The sequence below is a fragment of the Pleuronectes platessa genome, chromosome 19, assembly GCF_947347685.1.
Source record: "Pleuronectes platessa chromosome 19, fPlePla1.1, whole genome shotgun sequence".
NCBI lineage: Eukaryota > Metazoa > Chordata > Actinopteri > Pleuronectiformes > Pleuronectidae > Pleuronectes > Pleuronectes platessa.
This window is the reverse complement of record NC_070644.1, coordinates 10,928,279-10,949,437: the sequence shown is the minus strand read 5'-3', so window position 1 is coordinate 10,949,437 and position 21,159 is coordinate 10,928,279. Positions and strand designations below refer to the sequence as shown.

General features: G+C 42.8%; 2 protein-coding genes across 4 annotated transcripts; one reads left to right on the top strand and one right to left on the bottom strand.

Moving 5' to 3' along the window:
- Positions 1-444: 444 nt before the first annotated feature.
- On the bottom strand, positions 445-13,908 carry fam78ab (family with sequence similarity 78 member Ab). 3 transcript variants are annotated; one of them, XM_053410792.1, is made up of 3 exons: positions 13,748-13,908; positions 10,192-10,495; positions 445-5,337 (listed from the first exon to the last, which is right to left on the bottom strand). In XM_053410792.1, exons 2-3 carry the CDS (start codon positions 10,452-10,454, stop codon positions 4,812-4,814), a joined length of 789 nt encoding a protein of 262 aa, XP_053266767.1. In that variant the 5' UTR covers positions 10,455-10,495; positions 13,748-13,908; the 3' UTR covers positions 445-4,811. The 3 variants fall into 3 exon arrangements, with proteins under 3 accessions (XP_053266767.1, XP_053266766.1, XP_053266765.1); XM_053410791.1 differs by lacking the exon at positions 13,748-13,908 and adding an exon at positions 11,294-11,840; XM_053410790.1 differs by lacking the exon at positions 13,748-13,908 and having other exon boundaries at positions 10,192-11,254.
- On the top strand, positions 11,774-20,815 carry LOC128424559 (inactive phospholipid phosphatase 7). The gene is made up of 2 exons (XM_053410793.1): positions 11,774-14,022; positions 18,394-20,815. The coding sequence occupies exons 1-2, from the start codon at positions 13,566-13,568 to the stop codon at positions 18,780-18,782; spliced, it is 846 nt and encodes a 281-aa protein (XP_053266768.1). The 5' UTR covers positions 11,774-13,565; the 3' UTR covers positions 18,783-20,815.
- Positions 20,816-21,159: the final 344 nt, after the last annotated feature.

Here is a 21,159-nt window from a genome sequence, read left to right as displayed (position 1 = left end):
ACCAAAGTGGGCCAATAAAAAGCCCATCCAATGTGTATTTTTAGGGGCTGATACCGATATTGGGGAGTAAAAAAAATTCTATACCGATGTATTAGCCGACATTTAGGTAAAAAAGTTATTGTAATGATGTCGTTTTTAAAAGCTTATGACAAATGCATGAACTTCTACAGTTTAACCATAAACTACATCATTTAAAAACTTTAAATAAAAATAGAATGTGAATTAATGAAAGCAACAGTTTACACATCAGCAAACATTAAAGCATTATTGATATGTCTTTGAAAAGCTCATCAAGTGATATTTACAGCCGACTTAATAAATCTGTATGGAGCAAATGAAAATAATGCATTTATAAATTGGAAAACAGTATATTAGGACAATGAGGTAGGCCTCATTGAGGTGAATCTGCAAATTTTTGCTAAAAAGAAAAGGAGAGACGACAGGTGACATTTGTTCATTTTATTCATTCTTGAAAAAAGACTTTTTAATATATTTTGTTTACCCCAATGTTGTGCATTTTCACAGTTTTAAATATTTGCCAGAACTGACCCATTTTCAAGTATCGGTGTAAAAAGTCAAAGCTGAACAAACAAACACACTGCTTGAACTATTTCAGTGCTGTTATTTCCAGAAAGCAAACCAAACTAAATGAAAAAAACAAACATAATTGCTCTAAGTATCCATGTACCATTTGCCAGGTTGTATTTCAGACACTGAAGTATGTTGTTTATTTTCCTAAATAAGGAGAATAGTGAGATGAACTGACCTGTGGAACATCCATTTTTTTTCCCTTAATGGGATTGAACCAATAATAAATATCAGGAAATGAAGGCAGGTGGTCCTGAGTGTGAACTAGGGATTATTTATTGGTTTAAATAAAGGTTACTTTCTCACGAGGGGTCAACCAATAAATAAAGAGCAGCCCTCAGAAGAACTGTAAAGGTGTGCGTTTAGGAGAGGAGGCGTCTGATCGCTTGGCACAGCCGTACAAGCAGAAAACGAATAATGTCCCTAATGGCTACATTTTGCATTTGTGATACTTGTGATACAAATATACTGAAAGCATTTAATGATTAAATTAGGCCCATCATGAAGCGCCAAGAGCTTTCTTTGAATTCACAACTTCAAATAATACAATATTACACTGCACAGTTTTGGCGCTGTCCAGTTTTGGCACTTTTTGTGCTCCATACTGGAAAACCAATAAAGTGCAGCATTGTTTTTCTGTGGCTGATTTCCGGAAGCGTATTGCATTTGTGACATCTCTCTGAATTTAAAATCATTAACGCAAAGTTAACTGACGCGCCCAGAAGGCGATTAGGGCCTTTTCCATCAACATCAGACTCTGCTGATCGTTGACTGGCACCCCCACTCTGTGACCTCGGTTCCTCCATTTCTTCTTTATATAAAAAACGTCCTCGCTGTAGTTAGTCCTCGGGAGAACCACATACATCACTCCCTGTTTGTTAGCAGACAGGTGTGTTTGTGGATATGGCTTTGAAGCATGTGCATGTGCTCAGACTGTCCACGTGCGGGGCTGATAAATGAGTACACTCTGCCAATGTGACACTGCTGTGACAATCAGATACCGCACCAGGCCTGCTCCTTTCCCCTCGGGGGGGGTTTCTGTGTGTGTTTGTGTCCAAGCTCACAATCCCTGTTTTATGACAAGGACGTTCCCTGTCCTGCCCCCCGTGTGTGTGTGTGTGTGTGTGTGTGTGTGTGTGTGTGTGTGTGTGTGTGTGTGTGTGTGTGTGTGTGTGTGTGTGTGTGTGTGTGTGTGTGTGTGTGTGTGTGTGTGTGTGTGTGTGTGTGTGTGTGTGTGTGTGTGTGTGAGAGAGTGTGAGAGAATCATGACCCAACAACAGTAGAAGTACATAAGTGAAACTCATCCCTTCTAAATCCCCTCCAATGGGATTTAACACACAACTCGCATGAAAACACACACACACACGCACGTTGGGAACGCGTGTCAAGGTTTAATTATATTACACTTAGTCCAGCTTGGATACACCCTCCGTGGTGTCCATAGGTCGGATGAAGACATTATGTGGCACTTCAGGACACAGTAGTTGTTTTCTAAGCGGACACAATGTGTTGTCACAAACATATTCGCTCCGCCGCAACCTCTCGACTGCCTGCGGCCCAGTTTAGGACAGTGGCAGCCTCAGACGCGTTGACCCCTGACCTCTGCTCTTTGACCTCGCTTACATCTCACCCATGACTCCAGCTAGCCTTTGCCTTTCACAGCGCCACTCGGCACGGTTCAGTCCATGTAGGGCGTGTAAGTGTGTCACTGCAGATCTAATTATGACAGTAGTCCCTCACCAGCCTCTTACTTCTTCTCTCCGGCTCCCTTCAACACTGTTGCTCCCCCGTGACTCTGCCCCGGTGCGCAGGGCATCCCGGTTAGCACACGAGCCGGGCTGCAGGAGCAGTGCCTGATGAAGCCATGTGTGGGCTTACAATGTAATTATAATGTCCACAGAGAGAGCGAGTGCATGGATGGATTTGATCTTTGAGCTCTGGTTCAGCTGGATGTTATTTGACTTGTATACGTCATTAGTCTGAATGGAAGTCTGTGGAGCCTTTAGCCCGGGTTCGGGTTAGAGTTTGTCATTCTACCGAGCTACCATTAGATTTATACTGGAAGTCACACATGTTCCAATGGTTGTTGCAATTTTTTGTTGTCTTTGCACTAATGCACACTTAAAGTAGTATTACTCTATGTATGATTTTAAAGTCCTGGTGGAGATTTAAGCAAAACCAAGGTTCTACACAGTGAAGTTACACAATAATCCTGTATTGTAATGTTGCATTGTCCTAAAAAACACTCAAAGAAAGGTTTTCTGAACTGAGTTTGAAGGCTTTGTTCACTCCGTAGAAAGGAGATGCTAATACAGTGAAGCAGCAGCAGCAGCTTACAAATCTTTGATGCTTTTTTTTTTATATTGGAGCCAAAACACAGGAAACTTTGCATAAATGTTCATAGTATCTTAAAGCCTTTAAAACTGGCTTTTAACATGAAAACCTCTAACAAAAGTTTTCATTAATAGATGTTTATGTGCTGTATCTGAAGCCATGCCCAAAGATGAACGTTTAAATGGGCATTGTTTTGTTAAATGTTGGTATTTTGCAGACCAGAGCTGTTTGTCTAGTGTGCGTGTGTGCGTGTGTGTGTTTGTGTGCACTGGCTGTAAAATAAAGGGAGACAGGCCCCACGTTTCCGCTGCGAGAACTACAACTGGCAGGGCAGAGAAGTGGGTCATCTATATGCCGACCGAGCAGCCGGGATCAAACTCACCCAGCTCCTGTTCTGCTTTTCAGCCTCCACAACAGATAAAGAGTGAGAGAAGGAAAGAGGGGAAGAAAAGACATGGGAGACGAGGAGTGAGAGGAGGAATAGATTGTAGATCGGTGTAGATTAACATTACAGATGAGGAGAAGTGCCAAATAATAGACCATTTACATGAGACGCAGACATGTTTGGAGGATGATGAAAGAAAAGCAGTTTTACAGATTTAAAGGCTGCCAACAATAATAAATATAATGTGGATGATTGAGAGGGGAAAAGCGGACTGCTGTGATTAAAAGTTATTTCCCATGTCTTTTTAATTTAAAGTTTTGATAAACACGCGAGTAGGCGAGACAGGGTGGATGAAAAACAAAAAGAAGGGAAGGAAGTGAAAAGGGGCCCTGAGATGGAGGGATGAAGAGAAAAGATGTTGAAAGCAACAGCCGCCACAGAAGAGAATAAAGTGAATGAGGTTAATTGAGGAGTGCTTTTAAGAACCTTTTTGCTCAATTTGTTATTGCACGTATAGTTTAATGTACTCAGTGCCATTGACAAGGGTTCGCTTCACAGGTGTATTTCTGCACAAAGCATCTCTATCGCTGTGTAATGCACTCAAAACACACAACTCTATAACTGCTTCTACACATATTGCTGGTTGTACTTGTCCGACAATACATTTGTCAGGTAAATGCAGCAAAATCCAAAATGTCAGACGCGATTTATCTCCTGTCCTAAACCCACACACGCCAGCACCAGCAGTCTGGAAGAGAGGGGACAAATGAGCAAAATACTGCATTGCACTTAGTTTAAGGCGAAAAAGTTTGCAGTGGAAAGCGATGTAAACTTAAGGCAGCATGGATTGAATGTCTTGCATGTTTGTTTGTTTTTTGAAAAACTACTAAAATCTACAGTCAACCAATGCATTTTGCCATGTGAAACACACAACGGCAGCAACAGACAACACAAAATGCACACTCTCCCAACCATAAATAGAAACACAACTGGTATTTTTAACACAACGTTTGTGCATATCCATGTATGGAGCATGTGCGAAAACATGGTCATGTAAATACTATAACTCGACCCACACTCACAAACCTTGCATTGCTCGGCCCAAACAGCCACAATATAAAAATGTTCAAAATAAAAAAAACAAGAAATACTCTTGTTTTTCATTTCGTCAGTGACTTCATTTAGCACAGTGAGACCCGACCCAGTTTGAAGGTAGAATGGTTGCAGTTTGTTCACTCCAGTTTTAAAAAGTACATCCCCCTGCCCTTGTAGCATCAGCTGGTCTTTTTCTCAGAGCCTTTCCCTCTGCCTGGTTTTCTCTCCGTCCGTCGTTTTAAAAACAGAAGAGAGAAAAGAGTAAAGAGGCGAAGATAGACGGACATTAATGTCAACGAAGGGCGACAGCGGCGAGAGCTGGTGAAGAGCAGGAACAAAACAAAAGAGAACAAATCGAGAGAGATGATACTGTCGAAGTATCCAAGGCCAGCCTGGTCAGTGAAACAGGTCAGTATTTGGGTGGGATGACCACCACGGAGTCACCATTCTTTGGCCGCCACATCAGTACCTGGGCGTCGTTGGCGTTAGGCTTGACCATGGCGTTGGCGAGGATGGGCTCGTTCTTGCCGAGGATCTGGGGCTGCTCTTGGATCACAGGCTCGTTCAGGACAGCCCGCTGACCCAGAGGCTTGTCCGGGTCCACTTTGATGTAGAGCCGCATCCTCCAGCGGATTGTCTGCAGGACGACCGTCTCTGCGGTGGCCTGGTTGATGGCCACCAGCCACGTGGTGAAGCTCTGGTCGCGGTGGATGCTGCTGAGCTGAGGCACATTGCTGTCACTGACTGGCACGCTCCAGGTCACGCTGGGGTAGAAATTGTCGTTCATGCTAACGGTGAACTTGCTGTCCCTCTTGGTGGGGCCCACAACGGTGCAGGTCTCTGTGGTGTTGCCGTACCATGGGTAGTTGACTCCATCCGAGTCACTAATGGCCTGGATCTTTCCGTCACGCAGGTTCGGCAGCTCCCAACTTGACCTGGAAGTTGAAAAGGAGTCATCAGAGTTGAGGCCGATAGCTATTAACTGCTTAGTGAGATTAATAAATAAATGGATGTTATCACACCATGTTTTGGTCATGGTTTTGATCAACATTTCTGTGGGTTGCTATAATATTGTATTCACTATCATCGCCTCAAAAATGTCTGACGCTGTATGAAAAAAACTGGTGAACAACCAGTTAAGCAGATTGTTTTAAACATGTCCTTTGGATCTAAAATTTGCAATTTAGGATACGGATTAAGAGGCGGATCCATGAATCTTTTTAAAGATCCATGGGGCATTAGGTGGAGACAAAGGTTCTAGTGAGTGCCATACTACTTTGCTTTTGATCTTTTACCTACATATTTCTTGACCTGTCGTTTGACTTTCTAGTGATATCAACATCTATTGCTGCCAGAAGCGATGCCAGATTACTAAAAACTGTTTAGCTCTGACAGAGTAAACCACACCAAGTGATTCCTGAGGTAAAAACCAAGCCCGTATAAACAGCCGAGCATTTGCATCTCAGTTATCCCCCTATTGATGTTGCTGTTGATCCATCAACACAAGACAGACTCAAGAAGTTAATTCAAGGCCTCGCACTCAACTCTTTCCATCGTTTTTCAAACTGCTGTGAAAAAAAATACTGTGCAATAAAATGTTGTGACTCGCACGGCGGGCGTCCCTGAACAGATCAAGTGACCTGGTACCTACAGTCGGCCCACCTATCGATTTTCTGTCCACTGCGGGAGAGAGGCTACCCTTTCATTCCCCAATGCTGAGGACCAGCAGAGCAGAGGAGATAACAGTGTGATTGCGGCCACATGGCTTAGCCTTAGTGCCTACATGACCCGCTTCACAATGTGAAGTACTCACCCAGGGGGCCAGATTAGCAATGCAGGCATGATTTTGTGTGTGAATGTGCAAGTGTGCAAGTGTGCATGCATGTGCACATGTACATTTTTGTTCCAAACAAAGAAAAAATCAATGAATACTCTGAGCTGATGCCTTGGAAAAACAATTTAAAGCAGTCGGTGGCATAAACCCTCGAAAACTGTGCAGACAACATGGCCTCAGAAGCTCATTATACTTTATCATGAACATGTATTAATTCAGGTTTTACTCTCCATTGGATGCTTAACACCAAACCACACCGTGACCTGTTCTTGTATGTGAATTGCTGTGAAACTGAAAACATACATTCACGTTCCAATAAAAGGCACATCGAGCAGAGTGTGGCTGCAGAGTGCACACAGGCACAATGCTGCCGAGGGACTTTGTTCACGACTCGGTTTCGCGCTGCAGAGCTGTGGCTCACTTCCTGTCTGTGTCTTCAGCTTACATTGTGAGTGTTTGGGGCCGAGGCCAGGTAATCAGTCACTTCTTTAAAAAAAATGACTGGACTTTATTTTCAGTCTGACACCTGAGGTCGTCAGACTGAAAGCTGCGAGAATTCTAGTACAAACAACAAGGGGTGTAGCTGCCAGGGGGTTGGTCTTTTAGGAACTGTGGATTAGCTCAACTAATTTGAAAAAATAAATGATTGCTGAATGAAAATTATACATATGCACACTGAGTCTGCTGTAACAAGAAAGTACAGGTTGCATTTGAGAGTGCATGAGGACAAAAGATCTAAACTTCCCTTTTTTAGACATTTTTTTTGTGCTCTCCTGCCACGAGTAGCGTGAATGCGAAGTTGATCAAATCAACCCAAACTGTAACAACATGTACTTAGGTCATCGATAGAGTTGAGTACCTTATTTTCAAGAACAGAATCAGAGGAGATAAACACATGTGGATCATAAGTGTATCTGAGTTAATCTAGCAAAAGAAGGTGCCGTATGTGGTTGCAACAGTTTCCTGTTCACCTAAACGTCCGGTTGTAGTTACCCCTGTGGGTGCATCTACTGACTGAACCATGGCAAAGTGGAAACAGCTCATTCTAGGTTCCTGCAGCGTTGCTACAACATACATTTGCATGCCGAGGGCAAATGGTTTTGAGTAACTGAATTCTGTTGACTCAAGAGACTGGATCAAATTTGCAGCAGTAGTTGTCAAGAAATGTGCAATGCAATCAATCAATCCAATTACCGCAGGCTTCATCCTCACCAGGAGGGAGTGCGTTAGTACCACACTGTCCCACATCAAGTCCATTGGCAGTAAGTTTGGTGTGCAAAATGAATGAACTCCGTTAACTTTCATTTGAAAATACGTCGTAGCTTTAACTGCTGTTTAATTGTCTCATTTCACTTCTACAACATCCCCTATTTTTAGCACCTTTGCGTCTGTAGAGCACCACAGCAGAGCTCATTTAATCACTACACATATCAGTGGACTATACATATCAGCATGTGTAAATGCCTGTTTACAAAAAACCCACATACTGGACCAAACCAACTGCCCCTCAGTAAATCTGCCCTGTAAGACCAGTGACGGAAAACAGTGGAGAAACTGCAAACGCTTCCTGAATCCAGATCCCATCATCCAAAGCCAACAGAGGAATCATCCACATTAGAATCCTCAGCTGTTCTGTGTAATTAAGGCACCATGACGTGCTGGTACCTTCAAAGAAACCAGTTAGTGTGAGAGGATCAGCGGCGAGAGCGGACCAAACATGAACATCAGGAATAAGTTGCCTTGATTTGCTCGTCAAATTCTGTCTTTGACTGAGGAAAAGTTGACTGACTTTGAAATAGAGAATATAATAATATATGAATTACATTTTGGGGTGCATGAGCTACAGCGGCAGACAACATAATGTAAATTGTGCATGAAGACGGGATTTGCCTTTGTAGACGCTACGGCAAAGGTGGGTGGGTGCATTCCAACACTCCTATATACAGTGTAGTACTATCTATATATATACTGCATCTGTTACATCCATGTTGGTTACGTCTAACTTAGGATCACCCTTCCTCTGTGTCACTGGGATTGTCTGTACTTACCAGACATGCTTTTTGACAATGTTTAGTCAAATTTCTTAATTTCCTATCTGCATAACTACATTTTCTCATTCAGTATAAAAGCACATTCCGATGTGTGATCATCCGGATCAACATTGCTCTAAAATAAAAATGAAATAGTTACAATGGCTAATGTGATCTAAAATTGTCCACCTTTGTGGCAGCATTTGTAATATCAAAAAAAATACAACTTTCTTAACACCTTGTATGTTTCTATGGCAACAATTGTCAAAAAGACACTTCAGCAACATACAACCAACTTAATATGCACAATACAGTTGTGTATTTTTGGTTGACACAGTTACTGTAAACGGTTCAACTTCATTTGACAAAAGGAATCGATCAGACCGACCTCTGAGACACTAACTTCACACTCACATGTGTGGGGCCGTAATGGGGTTGGGTAGCCAGGGGAGTGGGAGTGGACTGGGTCTCTAATCTTAGACGTGCAGCCCTCAAACATCCTCTGCTCCAGCTTCGACAGATAAAGCATATTCTGGGGGCCTGTCAGCTTGTGGTTAACTATGGGATGTAAGATGAATGCTATTTGTGGAGCATTTGTAGCAACACGCACACGGTGAGGAAATAAAAAGGGACATAAAATGCAAATATTTGGTGTCATAAATGTATTTTAAAGCTGCATCTGTAGCTGTTGGTCTTATAAATAACCACTAGTGCAAATATAACTGTATTGACGAGCAGAGGCACAACATCCTGCTTTTTTATCTGTTGGGTTTTGAACTTCTTTGTTGCCTGAGAGCATGAAGCCATGAGCCCACATATATACTGCACACAGCAGAGCTACTGATTGAATTAAAGTGCACTCACAGAGAAGTCCATTTATCTTCCTTTTCTACAAATGATAACTTACTGGAAACAGACGTCAACGTGTGTAGTATTTTTAAAACGCCGCCCAGAACGGGGCTGGACAGCTCAGATTCAACTGCAGACTAGTTTCACTACTGAAGAGGATTTTCATTTTGGAGCCATTCACACAGCCATTGAACTTTAGTCATATGGAAACAGGAAGTTTCACAAGCAGTGAAATTACCCTAAAAAGAGGTTTTCTGTTAGTGGTTGGAACAATCAGTTTAAGAAGTTTGGCAATCGTTATCTTAAGTTGGCTTTCTTTTACTTGTGTCTGAACTGGTTAAACTTTTTTATCTGCATATTCTAATATCAGCCACTCTGTGTTCCAATTTAGTGGCCTTACTTCTGGTTTTTTTTTTTAACTAAAGCACTGTAAGCACTGTGTGTCTATAGAGTATTTGAATAAATAAATCAACATTATATTAACAGGCTACACTGGGAATAATGAATTATCATGTTATTCTTTGGAGCAATATTTGTCAAGACAATAACTGGTTCAACATTTTAAATAAAAGGGGCCTGTTGCTTGCTCATAAATGAACTGAAACCTCTGAGACAAACCAATACATGAAAATGTCACTGGTGATGTGGAGACCGCCTTTTTAACTTTTCGACCAGTATTAATCGATTAATGTCTAAGTGATAGGTAGATTAGTTAGTTGCTACTGCAAAGTTGTTTCTTATGTAAAGTTTTTTTTTCTTATTTAAAGTCGTGCATCACATTTGACTAAGACTTTCAGTAAAATCAGAACAGCTATGGGTGACTTTCACTGAGCACATTTCCGATACAATAACAGAAGTACTTTTTAAAATGTAACAAGCCACTCCTGCTATTATAATCTAAATTGCAGGAGAGGTGGCATATACAGCTAATGAACCCATCAGAGCTCAGATGGCTTTATATCGTTGGTGGTGTAGTTCAGTATCCAAACATAAACTCTATGTTCATGTCTCAATATTTCTTATTCATCCCTGGGGAGCATTCACATAGTGAAAAGAAAAGAGCCCATGATACTCACATCCCTTTGTTTCCATATGTATTATAGAACTCCATGTGGTTGCACGCTTGAATCCAGCCGATGGTCCACGTCTCTTGACAGGGCACAGGCGGCACAAGGACCTGGGCGTGTGCGCGAAAATGAGGCGTTCGGTAGCGCAGAACCACGCTGTTGGACTCGTCGATGCTGGTGGGGCTGGAATCGATGCAAGTGTTCACCTCCAGGACGATGACACTGTCTCGGAAACTCTTGGGCTTACACCTGATACTCTGGATGCAGCCCATCGCATTACGCAGCAAGACAATCCACAACAACGTCCAGAGGTCTGGAGGGTGAGGAGGAGGAGGAGGAGGAGAAAGACGCATGGGACACAGCAAGAAGAAAATCACCTCAGTTGGATCCTCATCATCCCCCCCAAAATTCTCGGCGGAACAAAAAAATTATTTACAGCATTGTCTCGTACAAAGCCATGCATTTGGGATCCAGAACAGAAAAGAAGAAGAGGAAGAAGAAGACGGGCTCAGCGAGTCTTCATATTTGTGGAGCGCATGCTTTCCGGTGCGTAAAACCAACTTCATCAAACAAGCGCATGATGCAAGAACTTTCCTTATCCGTGCACTGATGCTTTCATGCTGTCATGATACAAGTCAAGGATTCCTACACGCTGCCTACTCTATCGCAGAAAGACGTGACCTTCTGCCGACCATGCATTGGAGAGGTGTGCGTAAAAGGAAAAAAAAAAAAAAAGAGTTCTGGATAATTACGCGCTAAATAATTAACAAAAACCTACTAATGTTACATCTTGGCGTCGCGTTGCTCTTTGTTCGATTCTGTATTACATTATAGGACTGCTCCTGAACTATATAATCTAAGGGTTAAAGCTCTACTGTTTATCCATCTGGCGAGGGAAAAAATGGACATGTATGAATGACAGCTGAGATGTTACGCTCGCACAGTGTCCATTTAATCCGCAATAGCCTCAGTTCATCACGGGGGGAAACGTGTAATACTTTAAGGGCGTCTTTTGCGTAAATGCATGTGCGGATTAAAGGTTAATGGATTGTGACCCCCCCCCCCCCCCCCCCCAAAAAAAAAACAACATGCTTAAAAAAAAGAAGTCTACCTATAAAACAGTTCAGCAGAAAGTCTCCAGCAGCAGACTGTCTCCAGCGGCTCTCCCAGCTCCTCGGTCCCACAGAGAGGTTTATAATTCCTTTATCTGCTTCTCAGCCGCGCTCCTTCTGCCACACAATTATTACTATCATCTATTTCGCCGTCCCGCACACGGAGGCACGCAGCCCCTCCGAGAGCGCCCACACCTAGGCGAGTTGGAGACGGAGCACCGCAACATCCACAGGACACCGCCGCGTCAACTTCGGCGCCGACTCCACCGGATCCATGCGTAAATGTGGGGATGAATAAAGACATAACGCCTCCGGAGGGACGGGACGGGACCGGGACGATCAACCGGGATGAAGTCACGTACACCCGTTCGACCCTCCCGGCGCGATGGGATGCGGTTCAGCCTAAATTCCGGCGCAGGCTGTCAGGTCTCCGTGCTCGTCCCATCGCTGCCTCGGCAGGTTCACCCCCGCTACGCATTGGTCTATTTCAGCTGCCTGGGAAGCGCCTCTATAAGTATATCAGGCACGACACTTCCGCCCTGGGCCGCAAGCATTGCTGGGAGATGTAGTGTTAGGGGCTCTCTGTTGGGTGCGGCAAAGCTGGTCATAAAACAGCCCCAGAGCACGTGAGTTAGGCTTCAATGTAAATATTATAATAAATGTGTATATTTGATTAATAACTACAGGAGACGGAGAGGATTGAATTATATTCTAACACACATTCTAACAAACAAATAATTATAATCGATGAGTTCATAAGTATAACTATTATAGTATTAGACCATGTTGTATTTTACTGATTCATCATATTCCTTACACGATTTAACTTACAATAATATGAGTTACAAGTTAAATAACAAGGTACTTATAAATAATAATTATACTTTATTTATAGAGCACTTTTCAACATAAAGTACAAAGTGCTCTATGCAGAAAACGAATGGTTAAAATAGATAATTATACTGAAGAATGACTTAAATATAATACAAATAATCGTAATAAAAGCCTAATGATTTTCATTCTGTGAAAACAATAATTGTAATGGGCTATCAAACTTTGTATTTAATTATTTGCTTTGTTAATGATTGTCTTGTGAACGACGGCCAGATTATTTAAGAATATTCTTTCTGCTGCTTTTTTATTAATATTTGAGAATGTGTGTTTGTTTTTAAATAGTTTTCTTCGGTCAATGAATGAAATATACTTATATATCTGTAGTTCAACCTATTATCAGTAGTTATGTCAACAACCTTTATTTGATTTCCAAGTAGTTTGCAAAGTGGTTTCTGGGAACGTGTGATCAGTGTTGACAAGTCGGCTGATCAATTATCAATCATCAGTATGGTCTGAAGTCTGGCAATCATATTTTGTTCTGTGGCTTTCCACCACAATAAAATATGTATATTTTAAATTTATTCGTTTATTTTTTCACTTGTTAATAACTATTATTGATTAGTTTTGTTTGGTGGTACATTGGTATCAGTTTTAATATGAGAAAACCCTCCTTCTGTCTCCATATAACAGGAAATATGATGTGGTCTGTTTAAGGACCTTGGAGAACTCCGCTGTGCAGCAGAGCGCACCTCAGATGGTGAATCTGGACCGTGCGTAAACTACGTATCATGCGCACGGAGCGGCCAAACGCCACAGTGGCTGCGCTGCTTTGTCTTCGCCCTTCCTTGTTCTGGTTGTGATTGTTTACTTCTTCAGCCCGCATCGCTTTTTGCTCCCATCACCTCCTCGCCTCTCCTCCTCTCCGCCGGGACATCGGGGGTGTTATGGAGGCTGCAGGGGACATTTAGAGTCATGCTGTGCGCTTCGTATAGCTTCTCATCCTTCTTGCCCTGGTAAGATGACAACACCGCGTCGTGCGTATCCCTTGCACCTTTCTCGAGCCTGAGCTTGTTTTCCACAGATGAACGTGCAGTGATGTACCAATCTTGTATGTGGCTGAGCAGCGCCGGGGCGATACAAGACGCGCATGTTGTTATTTCATCTCCATGCTGCAGATCGGGTTTCAGTGGATTGGCCGAGCTAAATGCCACTCACTGCACTCCCCCCTGCCTGCATGGTATAAACAGCATGGCCAGCGCACATTCCGGTGGCTCTAAATATATCTGTTAAGGCCACAGGAGGAGGAGGTGGGGGTGCTGGGAGGTTTATCCTGGGACATTTCCCCGGCGTGGTCGACCCGCACCCACTTGAATTATCTCCCGGAAGATTGACAATCGGCTGTCGCGTCCACAGAGGCGAACTTGGCCCCATCCAGACATGCCCTCCACTAACAATGCGCGGTCCAGGGCGCGGGAGAGAAACAACGTCCTGAGCAGACCTGAATTCATGTCCTTGAACCAACCGCTCCCCCGCGGCCCCGGCCCCTCCGAGAGCCGAGGCAGCGCCCGGCGACCGGGCCAAAACAAGCCGCAAGCAAGCCAGCCGAGCGAGGAACCTACCGACACTGGCAGCAAGATGCCGGAGGAGGACTGCATGCAGCTGAACCCTTCATTCAAGGGAATCGCCATCAACTCCCTTCTCGCCATTGACATCTGTCTGTCCAAGCGCATGGGGGTGTGCGCCTACACGTCGTCCTCGTGTGGAGGCTGCCGCTCCATGGTCACCCTCTTAGCGCTCACTGGGCACGGCATCACGTGGATCATTGGCACTATCGTGTGCCTCACACGGAGTAACACTCTGGCTGGACAAGAGGTCCTGGTCAACCTGCTGCTTGGTAAATGCCACATCACACTCAGCCAGTCACCAGCCTGTCAAAAACACGCAAATACATCTAGCATTCGATGCTCCTCCTGGGCCATGACAATATGGAAACGTTTACATTCAGCTCATTTCGAAAGAGATGCATAGCATATGGTTGTGAGCCTTAAGTGGCCCACTTTTGAAATAGCTACTCTGGCCTAGATATCACGTGCTATGCCAAGCTTTGCTGTGTGGGACAGTGTTCTTTTTACTTCAATCCACTTTTGTTGTCACCTGGAGAAACAGTCAGCTGTTCCAGGCAATGAATAATGCTTTGGAGATACAGTCACATGTCCAAAGAACACATTAGTTTAAACACAGGGGTTTAAGCAACGTCTAAATGTTCTCAACATGCAGAAGTGTGCACAACACATTCTGCCAAGGTATATTTGAATAAGGGCATATAAATTATAATGAATTATTGTATTATTACTTTACTGATGGGATCTTTACATGCTCTACAATTCATTAATACATGATTTATTAACTATTTATTAACCTAAAGATTATAAACCCATCATATGACCTGATAAATGGGGTTCATTATTTAATTAGTTCTCACTAACGCACTTTCTGATACAAAGCAGCCCTGTTAATATTTTATATGACTGACACATTGTACATATTTTTGCTCCATATTCAGACAGAATGTCAACATTTGTCAGTTTTGTAAAGTAAAGTCAAAATGTTGTATTAAAAATGAGATTTGTTTCTCACAGCTTTTCTGTCAATCAGTTATATTTTAACCCTTAAGCTCTAATACATCCAGTATAGCATTAAATACATTAACCATCAGTCAACTTTTTGTACTCCGTGTACTGCATGTAGTAATATACCACAATGTGATGTAGCCACACACAAACGACTCTTTAGAGTGACCAAAAAAATCCCAAAAGCCCATTTTAATTTAGTTGAACCACTCTATGGCTCATGATAGTATGTTGTGCTACAAAGTTGCAAAACAAGATGCACATTGATCGGCTCCCATTCATTCCAAAGCGAATGGATTCACTAACATTTCAAGGTCCCCAAAATGTGCTCAGACATGAAGCTTGTAAACAGATGTTATTTGATAAGGTTTTTTCCCCATTGAACCATACATAAACAGATCTTTGTTGTTGTTGATCTGTTAGTGCATTGTTTCTCTCTGCCAGGGCTACATTTTTAATGGAGCATATATTACAGGGAGCATATGACACAAAATCAAAATTGTAAGAATGATTGGGCCAGCTGTGGGTGTGTGTGTGTGCATGCATGGGTAAATACTCTCTCACACACACACACACACACACACACATGTGCAGTCCGGAACCAAACCCAGATTATTGACCAAAAAGCAGTACAAATCCTCCGGCTGTAGCCACTCTGAGCTCTGATTGGAAGCCAGTAAATCTCTGGATTTAGGACACAGTTGTATTGTTTTTGGGACATTGTTTAATCTCAACTGCTTGTCCATTATTTGTTGGTCCTGCGTAATGTCAAGTCTGTCAAAGTCTGTCGGGGAACAAATCTTCCGACATATTGAACAGTGTTTAGGGAACTTGAATTTAAGGCTGATTGACAGTTCTGATTTGTTTTTCATCAGTCTCGAATGATTCAGTCTGCTGTTAAGATTTCCTGAACTGTGCAGTGCTGATATAGTGTCTGAACTCAACACGTCAGATGCACAGCAGAAGCAGACCTTGAATGCAGAGGCTCCCCCCCCCCCCCCCCCCATCAACTACTGCAGCTTTAGTGTTTTCTATTTTCTTCATTTGTGCCACTAACTTCTTCCGTTGACCTAATTACTCTAATTTCTCAAAGAATCAGGGTCTAACTTAAAATAATGCAACTCCTTTCAGAGTGTAGTATAGATGTAATCAACTCCTCTGGTTGTTTCAGGCATTGAAAAAGATCTGGAAAGTCAAGATTCTATTCGCATGACTGACCAATCATCCTATGTCTGAAGGAGGCCCATAGACGCAATTAATATATCAGCAGGATGCTCTGTGAGGATTCTGAGAATTATCATCTTCTGTCCAAACCCTGAATTGCTGTCGGGATCCAGACCCAAGCGCGATGTATCTAATGGATGATACACTGTGTTTATGTCACTCTGTCCCTATATTGTTTCGTCCACTCTTGCCGCTCTTCATTTTATTTAATGAAAAAGCTCCACAACCTCCGTGTTTGCTCCCTTCCCACCACCAAATGGCAAACACTTAAAATTAGCATCTCATTGTTGAACACAGTAGAGCTGAGGAGCCGGATATGCTTGTCAACTCACACCTTGTAATTTCCATTGCCACCAGGTAGGGCGCTGCATCCTTGTTATGGGTAGGTCAAGCTTGATCCAGAGGAATTGATTGTTGGAGACTTTACTAAAAAGAAATTACAACAGTGGCAAAAGTAGAAAGGGTAAGAGTTGAACTGCCAACCTTCCTTCTGATTTTGGCCATTCTAAAAATGTATCAGTGATGTGAGGCTATAGCTGTGTCTCAACTCACGGGCTGCGTCCTTCGAGGATGTGGTCTACCCGGCCCACGAACGAGGCAGTCTTATTAAGATGTGTCGACCGAAGGCAGAACTGAAATGAGATGATCTGGTCTATAGAGGCCTTCCATGATCAGTGTCACCAGCTCACCCTTATTCAGTTTCTTAGCAACAGAGCTCAAGTTGTAATGACCCTTGGTATTTTAACATGTGTACTGTTAGCTGTTTGTATAGGACATCGTGTCCCTTTCCTGGCGACACAACCTCTTTGAAAACCGGTTCATAACAGAAGCACAGGGAATCTTGGGGATAGGTTGCGCCTGGAAGAATCCACCCGTGGGAGCATTTGTTTCTTCAGGATGGAAAGATGCATTTGTCGGCCGCATTTGAAGGAGGCTTCAATGGTACAGTCCAGTCGCAACGCTGTGACGCAGTCGTTCTTCAAATGCAGCCTCTGAGGGATACAGCTCTTTAATTGAGACGCAGCATTGGTTAGTAGCTCATCCTCATTAGAGTAAATAGACTCAGTGACAGATACTTGCTGCAGTGGGAAAGAAGAAACTCTGATCCAGCTAAAACTAAGCATTGTACTACCGCTGTACTCCATCTTAACTTATGAGAAAACAATAGGCATTGTGGGATTTTCTCTCAATGCAAGTTGATTTGTGGCAGCTGGTTATCTGTCTACACCTGTTCCACTTCTTAGAGGTGGAGTTTCCGTGCAGGTTCCCGTAGATCAGTCAATCTGAGTTCAGCACCCAGGAGATGACTCACTGCTGGAGAGCGTTTGGCTGCTTTTTTAATATCTAACACTGTTGTTTGTGTGTGATCCATAGCTGTGTGTTGATTGACGGGGGGGATGACTTCAAACGTGTTTTCACGCTGGGCGGACTGCAGCCGTGCTGTCTGTGTCCGGATGACGTTTCACAGCACAGGATTCTTTTTTTAAAACAGCTGCAAAAAGTAATACCAGTATATTTGCACAATTACGTCCACATTCTTGAAGACGCTTGTCAGTGTGTGCGCGAGTGTGTGTGTGTGTGTGTGTGTGTGTGTGTGTGTGTGTGTGTGTGTGTGTGTGTGTGTGTGTGTGTGTGTGTGTGTGTGTGTGTGTGTGTGTGTGTGTCTGTGTGTGTGTGTGTGCGTGTTTGTGTGAGAGAAGATGGCAGACAAAGATGGCGATGGGTAGGATATTTTAGGGAGGGGTACAGTTCTATGAAAGGCATCTGCAAATGACTGGTATGTCGACTCTGAGCAAATGCTGCTTAGAGTTATTCTTGTTCACCAATGTATCTATTTACATATTAGAACCAGTCGACTCACTGCATTATATAAGAAGCCCTGGTCAAACCAGACTGTTCCACTGGGACAGTTTGTTGCTCTTATCTAGTTCATTTCCTGTAATTTGCTCTTATCACTTTTGTTCTGTTCAGTAGCGTTCATATATTCAAATATATTAATATATATTTTATATATTAATACATTAAAAAGGTGCTTTGAGCTTAATGGTATCAATAGATATTAACATCATGGACCAAATGTCAGGAGAGTCCACCCGTTAGTTGTTGAGACATTTCACTCAAAACTACAAATGTGAGCTAAAATGATTAGGGTTATATATAAAAAATAGAAACGCTGATTGAATATGATGCATTTTATTCTTTAAACTAGTGGTTCCCACATTTTTTAGTATTAATAAAAACAAGTGTCGGCTTGGGGCCAATTGTCACGTAGTCTTTTTATGTTGTTGTAGTTTTGACTTTTACTAAAGTACCTCTTCCACTACTGGCATTATTTTGGCTGTAGCACATCTTTACATCAAATTGTCAGTTTTCATAATATAACAAATTTTCTAACTCTCTCTCTCTGACAGCCCTCATCCTTGATGTCATGACGGTGGCTGGAGTCCAGAGACTGGTGAAGCGCAGGGGTCCCTGGGAGATGATGCCGGGCTTAATGGACTGCATCGCCATGGACCTCTACTCCTTCCCGGCAGCTCACGCCAGCCGAGCCGCTCTGGTCTCCAAGTTTTTGCTGTCCCACCTGGTGCTGGCTGTGCCGCTTCGCATCCTGCTGGTGCTGTGGGCCTTCCTGGTGGGCATTTCGCGGGTGCTGCTGGGGAAGCACCACCTCACCGACATGGTGTGCGGCTTTGCGCTGGGCCTGCTCCACTTCAGCCTGATGGAGTCGGTGTGGCTGTCATCCAGCACCTGCCAGACTCTCATTTCAATAAGCACATTCAGCTGGAGCCCTTTGATCTGAGCTCCTGATAAAAAGCTATGCTTGCACGCTAGGCATATTTGATACACTAACCCTGCTATATGAAGGACTTCGAAAGGTTTTCTAAGTAATTTTTCTAAGGGTCTAAAGTTGCAGGCTGTGAATGGGGAAGCACTAATATCTGGATGCACATGCTGGCTTGCATGTATTGCTTCACAAACACTAGTATCCCCAGTCAGGCCTCTACTGCTTCTTCATAGTAAAGGGAAAATATGGCGACTGCAAACTGACAATAATTTGGTTTAAGAATTTTCCCTCTATTTAAATCTTTGATTGACATACAGTATGAAAGCTGGTACCGTTCATGTATAACTGAACCTCTTTTCACTCGGCTCTGTTTTAAACTGTTGTGCCTCCTTCTCTTCACAATCTTACTTCTCCTTTCTTCCGCTCTGTAACATCTTCCTCTTTTCTCTAAGTATCAAGGGTTCTTTGCTTTCATTTTAGGTTAGTGAAATACTTGCACCAAGTGAAACCCTGAATAGAGTTCAGTGTAGGGCTGTAATATTGGATATGACACTAGAATACATGAAGTGACTATTGTTGGATATTCCATATTGTTTCTAATTGGCATGACTTAAGATATTTGTGTATTTCTGATGGGATCCTGAATCTGTTTACCGTATGTTATGTTAAATATTAGGTTATTTTTGCGTTAAACTAATTTCACATAATTTTTTTTTTTTTAACTCGGTCAAATATAATTTCATTCATAGCCATTTACAGTGTTCTTTAATGAGTTGAAAACAAAAACATATTTTCATTGCTGTCTGCACTTCAGCCTAACAGATGTTTTTGGTTTGACAGAGACCATGTAAGTGATTCTATGCCCCAATAAACAACCTAAGCGTGAACACTATGTGTGCGCGGATGCAAAGCATCGGTGTGAAGAGCTGTTTTTAAGAGATTTTGCCATTATTTTCTAAATGTGTTTTTATAGACACCTGAAAGACACAATATCTTTTACTTTGTTATTCTCCGAGTATTTCAGTGCAGTGGTATGCTGTGTAAATACTGTACATTAGTTCAGTTTGATCTGCACAGCGATCTTTATTTCATGTTTTGAATTAGTTTCTTTTCCATCTTATTAATAAAATGTGGACTGTCGGTCACATGGCGACGCATTATATTGAATACAGAAAAATTTGGAACGCCGGTAAACTGTTAAACCTCACATGGTGCAACACAACTCTTTCTTCCAGTCATTTGAATGTTTAGTCCATTAAATAATACAAATGTAGAAATAAATGCATTCTGATGATGGCATGGGATCAGAATACAAGATAAGATAGATTTGACCTGTGAGCTGAGTTTATACAGTGGATTGCTTGTGAGCCATTGAATTGCACAGAACTTGCGACATGGAGCCTCAGTGGTTTGTTACCAACAGATATGGTTTCAGTTTAGGCCTCACGGTTGCCTAGTAACTGAACTGCTTTGACTCTTAAGACGAAGTCACTAAGTGATAGAGATTTGATCCCGGCAGCAAACGGTTCATGTATTTTATTGCAACAGTATTTTGCAATGGGCTCTCAGACTTGTTGACTCCAATGTGATTCATTATCATTGAAGCTGTGTGTCTTCTCCGCGTCGGCTTTCCTGTCACACTTCTCTGACCACAGGCAATCTGACAGGAAACAGCACCTGTGCATTGGTGTGTGTGTCTGTGCGTCTGTGTGTGTCCTGAAAACCCTCTCTGGCTGAGAGAGTCGGACGGTAAGATATTCAATATCTTTCGCTGAATTTTCAACAGTCAGTCATTTCTTATGTGTTGCCTGGCTATGCACAGTTAATGACCAGAATACATTGTTGCAAATATCTGAGGAATATTTCCAGACGGTTCCTCCGCTGCCTGAAGAGGAAGCCGTTACTTTTTGCATGTGGAGATACACACTTGACAAACTTTATCCTGGAAATCCAACACCATCAACATCAAGGACTATGCCATTGAACTTTATATTTAAGGACTTTTCCCTTTGGTTTCTCAAGATGAAATAAAACTTGACTACTCCTCACTCTGTGTTTTTATCATGACCGAGTCACAGGTTCTTACAGGATGATTTGTCTCTGATAGCAAAGCACCAGAGGCATCACAGTGTGTTACAAGCTCCAGGTTTGTTTGACTGTTGCGCCACAACGAAGGCCTCGGCAGCCGCTGCAGAACATGTCCCCAAAATATCCCTGTGAGTAAGTGCTGATGGTGCTCGCAGGCCTGTTTCCTCATGCACTGAGTCAAGAGACACCACACTTCCCTCTTTTGTGTCTCTGCTCCATTCGTGCCACTCTCTAAGTTACATATAAAATATACAAGAGGTAACATTAGACATCTGAGCCACTGAGCTCCCGTCTGTGCTGTAGG

What these genes read in the sequence shown, in the direction of transcription:
- fam78ab (XM_053410790.1), bottom strand. Translation starts at nt 10,535, where the DNA reads ATGCGTCTTTCTCCTCCTCCTCCTCCTCCTCACCCTCCAGACCTCTGG. An exon ending in ACATATGGAAACAAAGGGAT is followed by an intron (nt 5,338 to 10,191) that starts GTGAGTATCATG and finishes TTCAACTTCCAG; the next exon opens with GTCAAGTTGGGAGCTGCCGA.
- LOC128424559 (XM_053410793.1), top strand. Translation starts at nt 13,566, where the DNA reads ATGCCCTCCACTAACAATGCGCGGTCCAGGGCGCGGGAGAGAAACAAC. An exon ending in CCTGGTCAACCTGCTGCTTG is followed by an intron (nt 14,023 to 18,393) that starts GTAAATGCCACA and finishes TCTCTCTGACAG; the next exon opens with CCCTCATCCTTGATGTCATG.